Source organism: Protopterus annectens, chromosome 2.part1, assembly GCF_019279795.1.
Source record: "Protopterus annectens isolate FY-2018-M chromosome 2.part1, PAN1.0, whole genome shotgun sequence".
Taxonomy (NCBI): domain Eukaryota; kingdom Metazoa; phylum Chordata; order Ceratodontiformes; family Protopteridae; genus Protopterus; species Protopterus annectens.
In genome coordinates this window covers 688,712,439-688,734,090 of record NC_056729.1, presented here as the reverse complement: position 1 = coordinate 688,734,090, position 21,652 = coordinate 688,712,439, and the positions used below count along the sequence as shown (strand labels likewise).

The 21,652-nt window shown below is 41.0% G+C and overlaps 1 protein-coding gene across 2 annotated transcripts in view; it reads right to left on the bottom strand.

The window, feature by feature from the left end:
- The window catches only part of NFXL1 (nuclear transcription factor, X-box binding like 1), a 1,793,512-nt gene that overhangs the window by 804,249 nt on the left and 967,611 nt on the right, over window positions 1-21,652 (bottom strand). For both annotated transcript variants that reach the window (XM_044062425.1, XM_044062424.1), the window contains exon 16: window positions 14,335-14,475. In XM_044062425.1, the coding sequence (XP_043918360.1) occupies window positions 14,335-14,475 (141 nt within the window). The remainder of the gene's footprint in view (window positions 1-14,334; window positions 14,476-21,652) is intronic.

The following is a 21,652-nucleotide window of genomic DNA, read 5'->3' as shown; positions in this document are numbered from 1 at the left end:
CAGCTGACAACTAAGATAAGAAATTGGAAAATGATATGGATGCACCCAGACAGCAAAATGCAAGAAATGTTGTTTTTAGTTCCACTAATACTGTATGTGTCCCAGGCATACTTTAACTAACCTGTAAAAGAATTATGGAAAAAGTTAGCTAAAGAATTTAAAGAGTTTATTAGGGAAGGAAAACAAAGGAGGGTAAAGAGGGAAAAATGTATATTACCAGTTAAACAGAGAGGTTTAGGGATGCCCAATCTACAAGAATACTGTACAGCAACTCAATTATGACTTTTTAACTGAAGCAGGAAATTAACTATTTACCTAAATGAAAGGGTATGTGGTTAGAAAAGGAGGAGATGACAACAGAGGCAGGGAAAGCATCAGCTATAGTGCCCAAGGAGCAAAGCCTCCAGAACTGTATCAGATGTTCTCTAACACATACATTACAGTGTGAAAAACTTTTCTGTGTGAAAGACATCTCTAGTTAATCACTGTATATTAATCAGATCAGACAATAGTAGTAGAAGTAGAGAACTTAAACGCATCTTAATTAAAAAAAATAAATAAATAATATATAATTGTACAGAATTACTAAGTATTTGAAAGTAATCCAAGCAAGGCAGGCAGTCTGTTTCCAGTCAAAAATCCTTTATTCAGTACACAGACAAGTGATACATATATTAAAAACAAAAAGGAAAAGCTAATGGAAAGGGAAAATGGAACAAGGAAAGAGAAACATGGATGGAATACGCAGCAATAATTTGGAGGTTTTGGGAACAAATACAGAAGGAAGATATGGAAATGGTATGGGACGAAGCAAAACACATATCTGGTCTGACGGACAGGGACTGTTTAGCTAACATGGGCCTACCAAGAGAGGGGAAATAACAATAGATATTGAACTCGGGGAACACCGGTGATAACAGAATACATAATGCAGGCAAGGTCAGATCAGGTGAAAAAAAAGCACTAATTAGTAGAGCATACAAGGGAGTATTAGAGATTAAAATAACTGACACAGGCTTTTAAAAGAAACAGAAAATACCCTCCAAAAATACACTACAGAAGAATGGAAAGGGATATGCTGGGACTTCAAGGTAAGTTTTTAAAGTCAGATAATTCAGAATTTGTTGATGAATTGTCTGCACAAACACTTTTATGGATCTGCCAAAAACTGAAAAAGGATATTACCCACAGCAGATGGGAAATGCTTGAAGGGTGACACAAGGAAAAGGAGTACTTGCAAACATATCATTTAAGAATGAATAGAATTACAGGACTACAAAAGTAACATTTTCATATAAATATAAACAGTACAACAAGGGAATTAGTGAAGTTAAACAAATAATGTGCTTAAGTTGTGGAGAAATGAGACCACTAACAAGTAATAGAGTTGATATTTTTGCTGTTGATTATTAGCCAAGAAAAAAATTACAAGGAAATGGAAAATTAAGGAAAAAAAACTAAAGGAAATAAGAGATAATGGAACAAATAAAGATGATGGAATTAAGGAATGGAATGAAGTAAATTGATTCTAACTGAAATAATTACTTGAGCTCTTCCACAGTGATTAGTAAAATAAGGCAGATTGCAATCAAACTGAAGTAATGTGAAAACTAGTAAGTCAGGAGTAAAAAAATGAAGAAAATTATGGTAGCATATACATGTAGGACACTGGACCTACTGGGCACTAACACTGATACAAAGAGATTACCATGAAGCACAGCAAACCAATTACAAGTGTTTTTTTTTTTGTTTTTTTTTTGCAGTGGTGGGCAGGCACCCCTAGCATCTCCCAAACCCCCTGCTAATTATATATACTAACTCTGAGATCGCACAATCCCCAGGGAAATGGAAAATTTTCCTACTTTGGAATTGTCGAATTTGCACACTTGTCGATGATCTGTGTGCATCAATCAAATGGTATCGTTCAAACAGGTGTTGGTGTAGGTACATAGGTGAACAGCTGATCCACTGCCCTACACCCACATATGTGTACATGTATATATGTGTGCGTGTGTGTATATAAATAAATATATACATATATTATATATATAAAACACACACACACACACACACACATATATATATATATATATATATATATATATATATATATATATATAATCAAACAGTTTAGGTGAGATAACAAGATAATAGCTGCTTCACCCGAATATATTCTGTGGAGGTATGAGGAAATGGGAAGGGGGTATAGCTGACAAAGAGTTATAAGGACTTCAGATACAAGTGCAGAAAACAAAGACAGTTTTGAATTAACATACTTCATGTTGTGGAATTAATAAATGAGAAAGGACGGATGGAAATTGCAAACACTGGGTGGCTAAAAAGATACAGACTCTGGCTAAATAATAAACTGTACTTTATACTGAGAGAGCCACAAGTGTGACTGTAAAGTGCAACATGCATAAGGATTGTATGGACTGTTCAAATGATGAAATGGCTTGGTAGAAAATAAAAATAAATAACAGGTTCATAGGTGTGTACCAGGCTAATGACCCTGGAACCTTTACAAGCCTAGCCTGTAGAAGTGCCCTGGAATTGTGCTGCCTGACGTTAGTTCCCAGTGCCTTTATCAAGTAGAGTCACTGGAGTGATCCCTGGGGTGAACTTTCTATTTCCCTTCCACTCATCAAGATTTCTCTTGAAGAGGGCCAGTGTGGTGCTCTGCTTGACATATATTGAAAGTCTATTCCAGAGCATGGGCAGTCTCTGGGTTATGAACCTGTCCCTCCAGCATGTTCTGTTGATTGTGGTAATGAGGTTGAGGTCTCTGGAGCATGTGGTGCAGAGGGATTGGGATTTCTTTAGATGTAGCATTTCTAACAGAGCTGGATCAGACATGGCTTTGTAAGTCGAGCAGAGATCCCCTCTTAGTAGATGATATGAGACAGAGAATAGCTGGAGTTTTTTGAGTCTGTCTATGTAGGACATGTGTTTAAGGCCTAAGATCTTCTTTGTGAGGTACTTTTGTTGTCTTTACAGCTATTGCATGTGTCTAGTGAGGTACACGCCAAATGGTGCATTATACTCGATGATTGGCCTAATGAGGGAAAAGTAGAGAGAGATGATGACCTCTTTCTTCCTGGATACAAAACCCCTGGTAATGAGATGTGCCACACAGAAGGACTTTCTGACCACAGTGGCAACATGGTGGTCAAAAGAGAGGTTGCTGTCAAGCTGTGTCCCCAGATCTCTTATAACACCTTCAGTGTTCACTGGGCTCCCATCAATGTGGTAATTAGTGGGAACGGAGTAATTCCCAAAGGGGATGATGACGCATTTTTTGGCATTAAGCTTAAGACCATGGTTTCGACACCAGTCATTGGTCTCAGTGAGGCCTTTCTGTAGGATGTCTACATCACTTGGGGAGTTAATAATGGCTCTCAGCTTGCAGTCGTCTGCAGACTTGGTCAGCCAGAGTCCCTTTGTGTTGGCCTGGACCTCTGAGAAGTAGATGCCAAACAGGAGAGGACCCAGGACTGATCCCTGTGGGACTCCACTTGAGACTGGTCAGCAGTCTGACTTGGGGTCTCCTACTTTCACATTGTGGGCTCTTACCTGTGAGCCAGTTTGCAACCCACCTAGTGATATAGGGGCTGATGCCTAGTTTGGTGAGTTTATCAATAACTCCTGAGTGGGGAATGGTATCAAATGCCTTGGCTAGATCGAGGTAGGCTGTATGAACTGCCTTGTCCTCATCCAAAGCTCTGGTGATTGACTCAAAGAAGTCAACCAGGTCGAGCAGGCATGATCTACCTTTCACAAAACCAAACTGTGTGGGATCTACAGTTTGTAGATTCCCTATATCCTTGTTAATTAGGTCCATGATGATGTGCTCCATAGCCTTACATATCAGACTTGTCAGGCTAATAGAGTGATAATTACCAGGGTCTGTAGTCACTCCCCCTTTATGGAGAGGGACGACTGTAGCAGTGCACCATTCGGTAGGGACAAAGCCTGAGGTGAGGATGTGACTGAACAGGGCACACAGATGTGGTGCCAGTTCACGTTGTAGTTCATGTAGAACACATCCAGGGGATATTGTTGGGTCCCATGAAAGATGCATTCTTGGCCTTGGACAATGCAGCTTTAACCTGAGCTGCAGTAATGCTGGGTACCTGGCATTCCTCTGGTATTGTGATTGGTCATTGGGGGGGGGGGGGTAAAGTTGGTACTGAATCTGTTGGCCAGTATGTTGGCAATATCTTCTGGCAGTAACTCAAAGCAAACCTGGGTATTGCCGTGGAGATTTCTGATATAACTATAGAAGGCTTTATGGCTGTTTTTAGCGTCTGCCGCAATTCTGCCTTCATAGCTGGCTTTAGAGGTTTTGATGACGGATCTCATCTTTTTGTTGAGGCTAATAAGGGTGTTTTTCCAGTCTTGGGACTTCACCTTTTTCTGCAAGTTTCTTTCTTCTGTTGTAGAGTTTATTAATGGCAGGGGACCACCAAATTGGCTTCCTTTTTTTGGAAGAGAACGTCTTGGTTCTGTTGCGTATGGCTAGTTCCATGGATTTATGTAAGTGTTTGTGCAGTGCATTGGTGTATGATTCGGCAGTCATGCATCTATTTTCTATTGACATGGGTGCAGTGAAGTTAGCCACCTCTGTTTGTAGGACCCCAAAGTCAGCATTGGAGAAGTTTTTCATGGTGGTTACCTTTGCAGGGTGTGGGTGAGATTTGGATTTCCATGGTGATTAGTTTGTGGTCAGATGTAACCAGGGAGAAATCGACTATTGGTGTAGAGCAACAGTTACTCATGTTAGTAATAACCAGGTCAAGGGTTCCTCCTTCCTCTAGTGGGGGTAAGAATGAGCTGGTCCAAGGCATTGGAACTGATGAATTCCAAGAAGCATTGGCCAGTGTACTAGTGCATGAGTAGTTTCCCCAACTGATGGAGGGGTAGTTGAAGTCACCTAGTATGAGTGGTGGGTTGGACCCTAATAGTTTCCAGGCTGCTTAGGAACGTAGAGTGAGATTCTTGGGACATGGTTGGGGACCTACAGCAGGCTAAGACCTGAATCACCGTCTTACCCAATGCTAGTTATACCTAAAGTATCTCAGATGCGTTATGCTGGGCTACTAGTCTGGAGATGTGCATATCTTTTATGAATATGGAGATAACAACACTTCTTGAATGGTGTGGAATGAGTTATAGCCTGGTAGCGCAGGGGTGCTTTCTGCTGCTTCAAACCAGGTCTCTGTTACAGCACAGATGTCGATGTTCTCCATTTTGAGGAGTGCTTCGAGCAAGTGCATTTTGAGATTTAGACTTCTAGCGCTGAGCAGCATGACCCTCAGATTGCATTTATTTATAGCTGTTACAGTGGTAATTTGGTCTTTGGAACATCGCCTAAAAAGGCACTATAGGGGTGGCAAGAGCCTTAGCCAGTATCCGGAAACCCAGGGGTGACAGTTGCAGGCCATCTCTGGCAAAGCATTGAGGTCCATCAATCATGTCATCCCAAGCAGACAGATACCAGATCCTCTTAGAATGACACCAGAAACTTAGCTAAGTCAATCATTTTCTGCTTGTACTGTGGTATCATTCTGGGTACTGCAGTACAGTGACATTTGGAGGTGTGTTGATAGAATGAAACAGCCTGACCCTTTCGCTGGATCCATGGACACCAGTGTGGGATTTGCCAACAGATTCTTGCATATGAATTTGTGGGTGTCTCGCATCCTGCAGAACCTGTCAAATTTCTTAGAAGCAGAAGATTTTCAGCCAGGTTTCCAGGAGACTGCCACAAAAAAACAAACACAAAAACAAAAAACTGATAAAACCATACACACAAGGCTGCAGAGATTCTGTTAAACCAGCTCCGGCAATCCAAAACTTGTTAAGTGGTTTTGATTTATTCAATAACAACCGATCAGATAAACAAAAAAATCTCTGCAGACATGCATGTCAGACTGACAGAAAAAGCATGCTCTAGGGGCTCGCAGAACAGGAGGACTAACCGCCAATTATGGATTCTAAGGCTCAACTATTCAAAACCTACTTTTTGTGCCTCTGATTCCAGTTCTTCCTTCTATTTGAATCAGTCAGTCATCCTAGTAAGGATTTCTACAAATGAGCTTGTCTTGCAATGTGATTTAGATGAGAGACTGTCCTGTATATCAGTTTCAAAACCCTGGGGGAAGACATTTGAGAGGAGCAGCACTTTCAGTGTAATTCCATGGCAGATCCTGGACATTATGGTCTGCACTCAATACAAGAAACGCACCTGATGTAGAAATCTTTATGGAGAATCTAACTTTTAACAGATGCACCTTCCCTTTTTGGGCTCAGGCTTAAGGCTGACATCACACTACCCCCACCCACTAAAAGATACAACTATAGCAAGAAACAATAACTTTCAAGTCAAAGGAAGAAGAGGAGGTTTCCTAAAGAGGTATCTGGTTCCTGAGCTCAAACGCAGGCTGAACCATGTCAGGACGATGGTAACTGGTCTCAGTACTACTACCACAAGACATATGAATCAAACTTGGGCAAAAGGTTTTAAGACAGCACTGGCAGATACCAGCCTTTAAGGTGGGGGGAGAATTCTGAGCTATATTAGATGTACCAGGTGCATGGGGACACCTTGTGGCTAATGCTAGTAATGACGATTACTGTAACAGTGAAATAATGTTACCATACCTTCAAGTGCCATCAATAGCCAAATACTACAGCTGTGTAGGAGCTTACCACAACTGTGGATGTCTGATTATGTTCATTGCAGCAGTATGGCTCATTTTTGTGGACTTCTGCTGCAGAAGGACTGACATCTGCCCTGCCCTCCCGGACATCAACACAACTGTGATACAGTACAAGGTCTACTCTCTAATTCTTCCTGATCTCTGTAAGAGCAAGGGTTCTGTACAAGCCAAAGCACTGGCTGCCTAGATTGAACACAAAAAATAAAAGCCCAAAGGTCCACCTCCATGCACCAAGAAAACCCGAGGAGGGGGAGTGTTCCACAAAGTTAAAAGAGAGGGAAGGTGAAAATAAAATAAAATTAGTAGGTACCACTCTAACCCTAGAGTGACCAAGGGAAACAGATGGAAGGAAGCAGTACTGTAACAGTGAACATTTGTGAATGCCTACATTTATGCTAAGTGCCTACACAATGTTAAATCACAATGTTCACTATTGTAGTACTGCTGATTTTCAGGAAGAATCCAAAAGCTTACAAATCTCTAGGTGACTGGTCCTGTGTACATGTTGGGTGTACTAGTCCCTGAAGAATGACAGTGAAAAATGTTACACTAACTGTAGAGGTGATGTATAAGTTATAGTGCTTGGAAAAGGTGTGGACAAGTTGACCAAATAAGCTGTTTCTAAGATGGCCTGTGTGCTGATCCCCATTAACGAAGACTGTAGCCGCTGATGCTTCTCTTTGGAGTGAGCTCACATACACCTGTACACCTCTGCTATGGCAATGGTGATCTAGCCATCTGAGACAGTCTGTTCTGAAACTGGCCTGCTCTTCCCACCTTTCACTTTAATCCTTTATAGGTAAAATTTGAATTGCCTGCAGATATCCAAGACATGCAAAAGTATTTCCCCCTTTGCTTTACTGATTATAAAGGATTAGTCCAGATAAAATCAATTTAGCTGCAGAACTAGGAGATTCTCTCTCTGATACCCTCCTTGTGGGAGGAATAAAGACACCCTGTTGACGTTTCCAGTAGTTTATTCAGTTAAGAAAGTATAAGGATGAGTGTTCTTGCTGGTTTTGTGTCAAGAGGCTCATATGGCGAGGCAACAGAACAGGTTCCATCCACATTATTCTCTACAGGAAACAGCCAGTGTCACCTCATCCAAAATGGTGCTATGAGAAGCATTTCTCCCCTATCTTCTGGATTACTCTGAGAAGAGGGATGGGGGGCATACAGAAAGAGACCCACTCAATTGACTAAAAAACTGCATCTTTCCTGGGCTCCTGTGCCGTGGTGCAAAATTTGTTTTCTAGAGAAGCAGAAAGGTCTGTTTCTAGCACATTTCACCTGTAGGTCAAATGGTGATTTAGAAATAAGAAATATACATCTGCTGGGTCAAGCAACTGTTTTCACACCCTGGATAATGTTTCTCCATTCCTCCATTTTTTTAAACAGGTGTAGTCAATCAGAGCTCCAAACAGCAGCTCTTTAACTAAAGAGGTATTGAGAATCTGTGTTTTTACATGATTTAGCTGCTGCAGCATGCTATATCTCCAGCCAAGCATTTTGCTGCCTTCTCTGTACGCTGCATCTACTGCACCACAGAGACATCTCATCATGTACTTATCAACCTGTAATGATGAGCAACAGACATCTAGCATTTCATCTTTCAGGGTCTTGACTTCTATGTCCTCTGCCTTGTCCTTAATCTGGAACAGTAAAAACCACTGGATCTTCAACAGTCTGGAAGTTTGGAGCCCTGAAGACCAGGATGGCACATGTGCAAACCTTCTTCCTCAGATGGTCAAGTATTTCACTTTTCTTGTCATCTAAGACAGGAATTTTGGTTGCAACCCATGTGAATCCCTTGTTAGAATCCACATACACCACTACTGGATCATCAGGGGGGTTATTACAGAGATATCTACAACATTCCAGAACCCTGTAGAAGCAGTCAGGCTTCCTGGGAGTAGGGTGGGTGTAAATTCATCTCGCTGATGCTCTTGAATGCATCCTCCAAGGCTTCAGTAACAGGAGGGGCACCAAAGCCCATAAGCTCTCTGACATTTTCTGGGTATCAGAGTAATACTTAGCTTCCTACTTGATCAAATCCTTTATTCTAGTACGGACACCTCCAAATGATCAATCCTCTAGTGGAAAGGCAGATAAGCTGTTTTCAGAGTTGCATATATAAGGGGGGGGGGGGGGCATCTGATTTACATAAGCCTGTTAGTTAACCTTGAAGGGCAAAGATTCAGATTCCTCAAATGGGGGAATGTTTCCCTCTTCTTTTTTGGGGGTGTGTACTCTGACACTGTTGCTCCAATAGTGGATGGAGGTTTTTAAGGAAAAAACAAACTCCTGTGCCAATTTCATCAAATCTTGGAAAGGGACCTGGGATGTGGGAGAAGAGAGGTCTGCTCAGATCATGCTGAGGCAAGATGGCAGACCTCCAAGGTTTGGAGATCTTGCACTTACTCTAGGGAACAAGGTTTGCTTTTGAAGTTTCTGGGTGCAGGAAGATACCAAGAATTTTGATTTTCAAACTACTGACATTCTCTCTTACAAGAGCTGATGGTAGTCCATCCTCTTATCAAAATTTGAGAAGTAAGAATTAGATGCCTGTGAGAGGTAACCAAACCAGCAAGCTGCTGAAGAGCTTAGGCTCAAGAAAGCATGTGCTTTCCTCCAAGACCATGGTGGCCACCTGAGGGGCATTCCCTGAGTCTTTTATCCAAGCAGGTCTCAAGGTGAGAAGCTGCAAAGGTCTGTTCATGGACCTGATGCCCTCGAACTTATGGAGTTCTTGAAATTCAATCAACATGCTTTTTTTTTTTTTTACTTCCCCAGAGTCCCCTCTATTGTGGACACTTCTCTTTGCATTTTTAAAAGGGGCATCCACAGATGACTTTGCTGATGCCACAGCAGTCCTGAACAAAGCATGCGACTTTTCTGGTTCCAGCAGTCCTTAACGGTCTTGTGGTCAAATCTAGTACAATAAGGGCAAAAGTCAATATTGTGCTCTGCAAATAAACACTGAATGTGAAAGTCTTTATAAGGGTTTTGCTGTCCACAAGAAATGCATTTGCTAACTTTAGAAACAGACGCCTATCCCTGGTGTCGGATCACTGCTTTAGTATAAAGAAGTAACAGGCAAGAATAATGATGATGAAGATTTCCTCAATGGAGCACTTATCTGAAACCACACAGAACCAGTGGACTGATAAAGTACAGTTTTGTACCTACCATAAATGTAGATGTCCGAACTGGATAGCATCTGCAGTCATAACAACTGGGTTGTCGCTGCCAGGCAGCCCTTCAGTCGGCTCTCTGTTGGTCTTGGGTATAAAGGCATCTTTGGATAAATGCCAATGTTTCAAAAAGATAGAGTAAACACAAAAATAAGCATGTATGTACATATATACAAACAAATACATAAAAGACTCCCCCCACAGCTAGCTATTAGGAGGGTAAACACCCTAGGAGTACATCTACATTTATGTAGGTACAAAACTGTACTATGTCCTTCATGGATGCATCCAACATGGGGGACAAAAATATACCATAGCCAACTAGGGGGAGGGAAAAATTAGATTTATGTGTGTTTAGGATCCCAGTACAGCAGTGGCACCCCCTTCGGGATCTGGAATATAGAGGCAATTATAATGGCAATAACATGTATGTGGTCCAAGTAGCGCCTCAATAATGTCTTTGGTGGCCACTCCTGCCGTCGAAGTTGCTGTAGTAGTGCTGCTGCCCTTGTAGAATGAGGTCTTATGTTCTGTGGAATTGGTTTTCCATGGAAGGATGCAATTTCCTATCCATTTGGAGATTGTCTGTTTGGAAATAGCTTTTTCGTTCCTTCCTGTTGCATAGGCTACAAAAAGCTGGTCAGTTTTCTGCTACTTTAAGGGCTGAACTGCCATTAGGGCCCTGAAGTGAAACCCTCCTGGCTGGAGTTAGGTTGCAGTAGGAAAGCAGTTTTCCACGATAGATGCTGTAGGTCTGCTGTTGCTGCTGGTTCAAGTTCAAGTCCCAAGCTGGCAATGGTGGTTTCCTTGGAGGTTTTACATTCTTGATTCCTCTGAGGAACTGCCTGAGTAAAGGATGTGAAAAGACAGGTGGATCAAAGCTGTATTCTGCTGATATAGCTGATGCATGTATCTTGATGGAGGAGTAGGACAGGCCTGTATGTAGAAGTTCTGCCAAATACTCCAGAATGTTAGGCATATCTATGTTTGACACATCTTTTCCTCTTTTCTTGTTGAAGGTCTTCAAGAATAATATCTTTAACTCTTTGGGAAAGTTCTGGATTAGCTGCTGCTATGTGATGTTCCATGCAGTCAGTTCTGAGTTAACATCAAAGGCATCAGGGTATTGGCCACATATTGTTCGAGACATGCTCCTCAGCAGTGGGTACCAGTGTTGTCTTGGCCAGTTGCTGTTAGGCCTTTCCAGCTGAAGGAGAGCGAATCCACTTTCCATGCCAGTGGGTGGCAGAATTTTTGAGCTGGTGATTGAGAATAGGTCTATCTGAGGCATTCTATTCTCCTTTCCCGGTTCCTGCACAAATATTGCCTGTAACTGGATGTTGTAGCTGAGTGCCAGGTTCCACAGCTGTTTGTTGATGTACCACATGACTGTGGTGTTGTCTGTCCTTATCATCAACTGGCCAGAAATGGTCTGAACTTTTGGATTGCTAGTTTTACTGCCAGCATTTCTTTTAGGTTGATGTGCAGGTGTGATCCCTGCGTCCACAATCCTGCGTATGCGCATTTGTCCAGCATGTGGGCCCCATCCTAGGTCATCCAGGTCTGTCTGTTGTGATGGTCTGGCTTGCTTGACATCTGCGAAGGGTAGACCTGGGTTTGACTGGCACTGTTTTAAGCATGGAATTAGTGGAATTTCTGTTTCTAGGCTGTGCCTGTGTTGGGACCATAGATTCTTTAGGTACCACTGTAGTTTTCTCATATGTAGTCTGGCAAGTGGGACCAAGATTATGCATGATGCCATGCAGTACTTTTCTTGCTGTTAACTTGTTCTGTTTTGTTAGAGCCAAGAAAGTTCTTTTGTTTTTCTGCAGTTAGGAATGCCATTTGTCTTACTGTGTCAGTGCTTGTAGCAAGTAAATGACCCTTTTGTAAATCTGTTGTCAGCTTGCTTTTGTTGTCGTGAATACTCTGGGTGCAGTAGATAAGCCAAAGGCAATGCTGAGAATTGATAATGCTATCTTCTGCAGATTGGTCGCGTGCAGGTATGCCTCCTTGAGATCTAGAGTTACCAGCCAACCTCCTTGCCCAGCATGCATTTTGAGTTTTGGGACAATGATGTATGTATTTAAGGTGACAATTCGAGAATAGGTCTCCAACTTTTTCCTTTCTTGGAATAGTCTGGAGTAGAATCCCTTTCCTTGTTCTGTTGTTGGCACTCTTCTGTTTTTAATTTGGAGTAGTTGGCATTCCTCTTTTGACTGGTAAAGTGTGGAAGTGGAACGGTAACCTTGATCTATGGTTTGTAAAATCCACTTGTCTTTTGTGATATAGTGCTAAGTCACTGTGGTTGTGTTGTTGTAGTGGCAGTGGTTGTGTCTGTGCCTCTGTTGTTAGGACCAATTTTTTGGGGCCTGTTCTAAACAACCTGGGGGGAACCCTGCAGGAAATCTTTAACCTTGAACAGATTTTTGCCTTTTCTTTCATTTTTCTTCATACTCGTTGGGCAGTGTACCAAACAAGCTGGTCTTATCCATAGGAGCATCTATATAAAGTTTTTTTAACCTGATCCGGATTTGTTGTCTTTTTAGCCATGCATGTCTTTATTACTGTGCACCAGTCATGGCTGATCAAATGAAGCCTCCAGTGCATCATACATTTAAGGAGGAATGGTTACTAACCTGTTGTATGTTTATTACCATTTCTAATACATATTTCTTATCAATAGAGTCATCAGAGGATAGCTTTTAATGACCTGGCTTCCCTCTCAGAAGAATAGGGTTTTAGCTGTGGTCGAGGCTACTGCCCTGGGACCCTGGGATATAGTTTTTGGTCGTGCAAGTGGGGCCTTGTAAAGGTGGTGATGAGTGTGCTGCTGCCATTGAACTGCTCTCGCATGGGCATGTAAGGTTTCGTCTTCATAATTGAGAAAGGGAGCCTCTGCTGGTCTGTTATGTCTGGATTCATCGGCAGAATCATCAGAGAGGCCCTGTCTGGGTGAGATTGAGATCCCTAATTAATGAAATTAAATCTTCTGCCAGAGTAAGCATTTGTGAACTAGAAGAGGGCCTGTTGTAGGGGGTTTAACAGGCACTGTTTTAGTTTTTTGCTGCTTAGCCCTGGCAAAGGCCTTAATGGACATGGCTGCTGTGATAGATTCAGCTGTACTTTGTTTTTCGGTTTCGCCGCCGAAACCGACACACACTGGGTTTTTGTTTAGCCATGGTTTTTGGGCGAAACCCACCATCGAAAGTGTCGGTCTTTATCTTGGCTGCTACTGCCCAAAACAGATGGGCAAGCCCAATACAGATGGAAGAGAGGTATTTTATGAGTATTTGTTAAACAACCATTAACTTTTTTATTAACTTGAGCTTTTTCTGACGCCACAAGACGAGGTAAGCTTGAAGCCAGCTTCGCTCGTATAGAAGTCTTGAGTAGTATCCGCAGAAAGTATCCCCTGGAATCACCTGCGCTGCTAACCTGCTCCTGCTGAAAGAGCCTGCAAGAAAAGGCGGCCTGAAAATGCGCCGGCTGATGCACATACCCGAAGACCAACAGAGATGACGCCGGGGTGAGTGCGACATCACCCGGAAGCGGACCCGGACTTTGGAATCCGGCCGACTGAAGGGCTGCCTGACGACAGGACAACCCAGTTGTTATGACTGCAGATGCATCCATGAAGGACATCACTCAGTATTCACCATCAGCTTACAAATCCTCCTTCTCAAATCTTATTTGAAGGAAGTGTAGGCAGATGTCCCCTTATACAACAGGCATGCTGATGTTCAGATAGCAGGAAGCTCTGCAAGTTGGGCCAGATGTCAAACCTCCAGATGTCAAGCCTCCTGTAGCAGAAGTCACAAAAATTAGCAATACTGTAACAGTGGACAATAGGGTTCCTATCACGTCATGGAACTTTTACAAGTTCGAACCACATACGGTCGAGACCATACATTCGAATTTGTAGAAGTTTGAGCGTGTGAATGGAAATCTCCATAGGTGGAGGTTTACATTCACTTCAATGTGGTGCGATCTCGGAGTTAGCATATTTAAGTAGCGGGGGGAGCTTGCTTACAACAGTTTATTTTGGTGTCCGTTGTGTTTTCTTTCTTTTTTTTAGGTAGTCGAAGTTATTTAACTTCGAACATAATGGTTCGACCATTAGGTGTTCAAAGTTACGTAACTTCGACTATGTGATATAGACCCTGGACAATATGATAAACATGAACTGTTCCTGCAAGCAGTGATACTATTTCCAAAAACTGTTTCCTGCAAATGGTGACTATATTTCTAATGGAAAGTCACTAAAATAGAAGTTACCTAATTTACGAGCAATAATTTGTTGTTACCATGGCAACATTCTTTCGTTGCTAAGTAGCCAAAACAAAACAGAAATAAAATACAACAATCATTAGGAAAATGGAAAGGTCTGTGGAAATCATTCTTGTGTTTAAGATTACCTTTTGCTTTTTATCCTCCCCATCAACTGTAGTTACTGAATGACACTCTTTCATGCAGGTGTGATTTCCACACGACAACAGTCGCCCACAAGGTCTTCCACAAGAATACGGTCCAACACGGTGACAGGGTAATGCAAATACCTAAGCAGAGAATATCAGGGTGAGAAATGAATCATAGTACACTTCACCTAATATAAAAACACAAATGACTACATAACACAATCAAGAGAAAAAGTAGACATTGAAATGTATGGCTACAGATGCAGACCTGTTATCTTTCAAAATAGTTCAAACGTACTGTAGTACTGATTATTGGGGTATTGTTCTATGCAGAAAAAAACTAAAGCTGCACAAAAAGAGAGCAAAGAGCTAATGTCCTTACATTCTACAATGCCCCATCCTGCCTCCCTATTAGGTTTTGAATCACAGATGTATAAGAAAGTGCTAACAGTATCACCTGATACACTCGCTCCATTTTTACATCTCCACATTACTCTTCAACTATCTCCCCCTAGGGTTAAGGAGTGTTGAAGCATTACCTCACAAGGTATCCTAGCCAGTATGCACAGAGGGTACAACTTGGTGCTCCCACTGCTTGTTGTGTTCTACATCACTGTGGTGTACTCTGTAGTCCCCTCTAGTGCATTTCCTTCTTCACAAAGCCCACTGTTAGAATCTGAAAATCCAGAGGATGCAAATGCTATATCCATGTGCCTTTTTACCCTTAGAAACTACTGAATCTTTCTTAAGTGTAACCTGGTAAGATGACTTGTGAAAGTCATACAGGCCATGAACTCCAAGATCTTGAGATACTCTCTGGCTGAAGTTAAAAGAGACTGATTTGAGAAGCTCAGGAAAATTTCCACACAAAAGTCCACCTCCTCCTCCTGAGTCAAAAATGCCTTTTATTGTAAAGTGTTCATGAGACAGCCTAGAAAGATAAGCCTGTTTGACGGGGTCAAAAAGGATTTCTGAACATTTACCTGGAACTCCAGACTGGTCAGAAGAGAAGAAATCCAATGTAATGACTACTGACATTTGGAAAAGGATGAGCAAGTCTTCTAAATAAGGAAATATGTGAATACCATTCAGTATCCACTGGCCTATGGCTGGAGCTAGACACTCAGTAAACACCCCAAAGGTAAATGTAAACGAAATACTAAAATTTCCTAAAGCCTTTGGCTTTGGGAATGTGATAGCATGCATCTTTTTGATTACCATTACCATAAAACCTCCTGGGCGAATGAGAAATAACAGATTCTGAACAGTCAACATCTTGAATATGGAACTTTCAGATACAGACTTAGAAAATATCAAGAAGAGACTATCTTTGGTACCAGAAATGTGCCAAAAAAGAAGCCTTTGTAGCTCTGATTTAATTGGGGGTGGGGGTGGGGTGGGGGGTGGCGAAAAATATCGTAAACTCACTGTATTAATGTTCCCTCTCTCCTCAAATTGCTTGAGGACCAGACTAGCAGAAAGGTCAAACAAAACTCCTTTATCTAAAGCTGAATTTAACACTGCTACCTCATCAGAAAACTTTTGATTATGTACCCACACACATCTCCTAAATACACTAGTAGTAACAGTGGCCACAGACACAGCATCCAGTCATACACCTTCTTAAAGCATGTTTTAATACTTGAGAAATGCTAGAAACAATGGAATTCATACTGGCAAAACATCTGGGGGGGGAGTAAATAATTCTCTCAAACTGCGTGCACAAAATTCCACGAGTCTGGCAGTTAAGAATTCTATAACCCGAAGTGGAAAAAGAAAATATCTCCTCACCAAATCTATCCAATATCTCTCCTCCTTTGTCCACAGGAGAAGGCTTGGAAGACACCAGGAATTTATTCCTAGCTGGTAGAGATATGAATAAGGCAACAGGTTCAAACCTGAGGTGGGAAAACAAATGTTTGTCATTTTGAGAAACTATAAAGTCTATCTGCACCTTTAGGGAAGTGACAGATGAGAATCAGGACTTTTACATGCAACATTAAATATATACTTAAAAGGCCAGCATTACTGAAGATATAGGAGTGGAATGAGACATATCTACAACATATCATATCTCCCTGATTCAGTGGAACATCCACTTGTTCCCATAACACCACCTCATTCATCCTGGCAAATGTCTTGAGAAAAGGAAAATTCCACTAAGACAAGTTGTGAGGAAAAAGCTTTTACTGAATCAGATATTTGGGTTTGGGAATCTGCAGGAGAAGACCTGTCCCTGTCCATGTCAGAATCTTCTGACATGTCTTCTCAGGAATGTCTCTGCTAACATCTCTTTCAGTTAAGGACTTCTGAGCACCACAAGTGACTGCATTAACATCTCAGCCAGGGTAACAAAATTACCTTTTCTAACACACACCTTCAGATGAACAAATTTAACCTTTTGTTTTTCTTTATAGGTATAGCTGAAGACGGACTTGAAGAAGGTACTTCTGCTCCATCAACATGTCTGTTTTCCTGGCTAAATCGAACAGCATCTTCCACAGTGTCTCCCAGACCCAGAAGAGATTGTTCTCCCATACGTGCACTGGACATGGGAACAGCCGAAGAGGATGTGGTTGACCTCTGGTTCACGTACCTGCAAGGATTACACCAGAGGAAGCCGCAGAGCTAAGTGAGTGGTCTGAGGAGTAACTAATAGCCAAAGCAGTGTCACCCAGTGTCATCCACCATCAGTCGAGACTCTGAGCCCGTGCAGTCAGCAAGAGCTCTTTGGTAAGCTGTTTTTTTCTTTCTACGTAGTGTCACCCACCATCAGCTGAGACTCTGACTGAGCCCTTGGCTTTGGCAAGAGCCCTTTGGTATGCTGTTTTTTTCTTCCTAAGTAGAGCTGGAGATAGACCAGCAGGGGTGGGTAAGTGTGCATGCTGTGACTGAAGAGGATGCTTCAAATGCATCAAACTTTACTGGAAGAAGGGCGAAATTGAAGTGTATTAACCCACCAGATGCGCAGTAGCAAGCCCCGCCCAAACCCCGCCTGTGACCATTTTGACTGCACTGCCCACTGTTTGATTGAAAGATGCCACCAAAACACTAGGTAATATAGACCTACAAACAGATTAGCAAAATTATAAAGAAAATACAGAAAACATTATATGTATATACATAACAGTAATTATATGCTTATTGCAAAATACTTGTGCACTGACTCATTTGGAGTCTTAAAAAGTTCTGAGTTAATTTTTTTAGTAAAACCAGCATATTTTAACCATCCTATGACCTTTCTAGTTGAAGTTGTTAGTAAGCCATTAGTATGTGGTCCACATTTTGCCCATTTGTTCCACATTATGAAGGTGAGTGTTCCTCGTTTTGGCGATGGAAGGTTGAGAGCTATGGCACTTTCATTCTACTTTTATCAATATTTTTATTAGTGGAACCACGGCGCTCATGTCAGTAGCTCTTTTATTCTACCGTTGCTTGAATGTTTTCATTAGTGGAACTGCATTGTTTATGTCAATGGCCTTTCATTCTACTGTTACTTGAATGCTTTTATTAGTGGAATCGCAGTGCTTATGTCAGTAGCTCTTTCATTCTTCTGTTACCTGAAAATTACTTTAACCACAGTGTTTCTGTCAGTGGCTCTTTCATTCTACTGTTGCCTAAATGCTTTTGCTAGTGGAACGGAATGGAATGGCAATATTTATGTCCGTGGCTCTTGGACTACGACAGAAAATAATATAAAAATAAGTATGTCCTACGGTAGACATTTGGAAAGAAAAAACTGTGTGTGTTGGGGGGATATCCCATTGTGATATAGGGTGGTAGTAAGAAACTGTATTTCCTGGTTTGCAAGAATTGTCACAAGGGTTGCTAACCCTTAAATGCCCCCAATGTACCTGTATTTTCCTGTAGGGTTGGAAGTATTTTGATTGCGCTAATAACTGTAGAGGAGGGGGACTGCTCCACCCTCCCGTATGTCAATCACGGCGGGCACGCCCATTCCTGCACAAACTCTGTGGTGGGTTAATACACTTCAATTTTGCCGTAAGAAGTTGGTTGTAAGGTAAGTTGTCAAATAGTGTTCACAAGCAGCACAGTTACACTCACTCACACAATCCCCCAAACACAGTTATGCATAAGCAGCACACTAAATTCCTGTCAGAAAACTTGTCTTACAAAACTAAGTCTGATCGAAAAAATGCCAAGAAAGTTGGTACACAGTGAATGTAAGCACTAACATATCCCTTTAACAGTTCTTGCCTGAATAATATACTTCCAGACACTAAACTTTTAAATATAATAAAGTTTATGCAAGCAGTACATTTTCTCACAACAGCAGATCCTGAAATAGCTTAAGATAAAAATAGTGATCCGTGACAAGAAACCAGCAATATTAGAAAGATAATGGGTTTCTTAAAGGGTAAACACCACTAAAAATTCCCTATTAAAATAACATTTTTTTCTTAAAAGGTCAATATTCCTTGTGGAAGGGTCCCCACAAAGGACTTACCTGCCAGAATCTAAGCTGAGGGCCAGCTGTTGCTCCTGTAAAGCCGCTGAGGTGCTTCTACATGAGGATGCATGACAGTAATGAAGAACCTTCACTTTGACCCCATATTTTCACCCTACAGGGCTGCCCAATAAACAGTCAGAGTGAAGGTTTGGGAGGAGACCCAGCTTTAGGAAGTTGCCCAATTTTGTGCCCTGCAGAACACAAATCGCATTTCATGAAGGCTGCTGCAGCAGTGGGAACAATGAACATGATAGTATATCACACTATCTTTCATTAAATGGAAATGGGATAACTGGAAATGTATTCACAAGTTCACTCTAGACTTGGCTCAGTCTAGGGTGGGGATAGGCAATGTATAATGGTCCTAGCTCATGTTCCTATGATAATGTCCTCCCCCCTTCTGGGGTTAGCAGTTTTATCAGTCTTGGAGACAAAGTGCTGAAGCTAGGTCTTTAAAAGAAAACTACATACCTAATCCATTGAAATCCTCCATCATTGTACCAAGAACCCAAGTCACTGGGGAGACTTCCTTTAACTTAGGCCCAATACCATTCTCCCACCCTTCTCCATATTACCGGAAAAATTAGTAGATTAATAGCTATAAAGGCAACTTAGTAACTGGGATGTATATGCCACACAAAGTCTTTTCAAACCTAGCTACAAAACTGAAACAGCCTTGCTTAACTTGCCCATCCACATCAGACAAAACTTGAATGAAAACTGTTGCATGTCTGCAATATTTCCTGACCAGCCAAAAACATCTAATAATGTGAACCACGACATTCACATTTTTCTACTGTCTAACCCATTCCTACCACCCATAATTTAACATGGCTCTATGGTTATCCTGATCAGCAAATGAAGCTGATAAATGGTCCCAACCACACTAACCTTTCCAAGCTACCCACCTAGATACTCTACCCTTCTTATTTACAATATTTATAAATAGTATACTTTATGCTTTATTATGCCTCAACTTCTTTCAAAGACATCAACACTGTACTCTAAAATGTCTTCAACTCCACACAAAACTGGACAACAAAGTTGATTAAAAAACAAATCTAATAAATAAGCTTTGTCACCTGGGAAAAGCCACTTACTACCCAGCAATAATAAATTCCACAAATAAGCACCAGGGACTACTCCAAGTAGTTCTAACCTTCAGACTACTAGTTTTTACTTTTAATCCTATCCTAAAATTTGTCCACCACATCTCTTGAGGCCTGACTGCTTTTCTAATTCCTAGCCTCATCAATAATCTAAAATACCTCCACTTGATAAAGTTGATCATCACATCTCCAAATCTCTCTCTGGTCATCCACCTAGGGCATACACTGCCTGTCTCAAATTTCTAACAACTGACTGGTACATGGAATGAAGTTAAAACTTTCTCACCTTTAAATGCTGCAGAAATGTTGCTGCACCAACCCAATAACATCTTTCTCCTTAACCCTTACCATAATGGTCCACCAAAACATGATCCTTCAGGGCTTCAAACAAATTCCAAACCAAACCACTATCAGATTTCGGTCCTCATAGGGATTCCCAATTCTCTAATATAGTCTTTTCATGGAATAACTCCACTACCCTTTAGATACTTTACCAACCCTAAATCATTCAGAACTGTCTAAAAAAAGAACCTCTACCTGGCCTGGATCTGTTAACTGTGTCCCACAGTCAGCACAACATTTTCTACAATTATCATCTTACATACTACCATTTCTACTTCAGAATAAAGACTTTTTTGAAAGTCAGACTGCATATGCCAAGACCATATGACTGACTTTCCAGAGAGTCTGTTTGTACTGAAATTGCAGTATAGTGGGGATAGCAGAATTTACCCTTTTCCCACTGTAGTGCAATCACGGAGTTGGTATTTGCAGGGGGTGTGGGAATGCAGAGGGATATGCCCACTGCATAAACAGAGTTTTGTTGCTGTTTTTCCTTTTTGACATTGAGGAACATCACTCATAAGGTCTCAACAATATGCAGTTCAAAGTTCCATAAAGTCAGTGCTACGATATAAACCCATGCTATCATGCACTTTAAGAATTCTTAAGTTATGCTTCTTTTTAACTTTATGTTTGTTTGACAAATTGTTAGTCTGATGATTTAATTTACTTGCCTACTGTACTTCTACATATTGTATTTACAAATATACTACTAAAAGATGTACTATTTTTAGATTATTAGTTGATAGAAGCTTAATTAGATGAATTTATTTCATCTTTCCGTCTAATGCTATAAATCATATATTTTTAAACTGTACAATAATATTTTATTGATTTTGTATTATTTGCAAACTGCACAATGACATTTCTGTAATGTTGTACTGGTAAGTTTGTATTTTTAGATTTTCTGGAGATTTGGGGATCAATGCATTTTTTTTTGACCATTCAGACTTTCGCAGTAAATAAACACAAGTAAACAAATGAAAATACTGATTTATTTATTATTACGTTATTTTTGGATGTTATGAAGTATAGTGTTTTACTGTACCTGGTCTGTCTCCACTAGAACTTAACAGCATAGCAGCTGCATTAGACTAGTATGTCAGCACTACAACATACTCACCTACTGTAACTTACATTTGAGCTTAGATTATTCTGCTTATATGCAATTATTCATATTTCACTCATATTCTCCTTCGGTCAGTGCTGAAAATGGGTCCTGCTCAACTGAGTTATCAAATAAAAATAAATTAAATCAAAATAAAATAAATTGCGATTGTAAAGTGAGGCAGCAGTTTCTGAGGAATCACGGCTGCTGAAATGGGTCCTGCCTACTTGAATTATCCCAGCCAAGCAAAATAAATAAAAATTTAAAAAGTGACCATAATCAATCCTC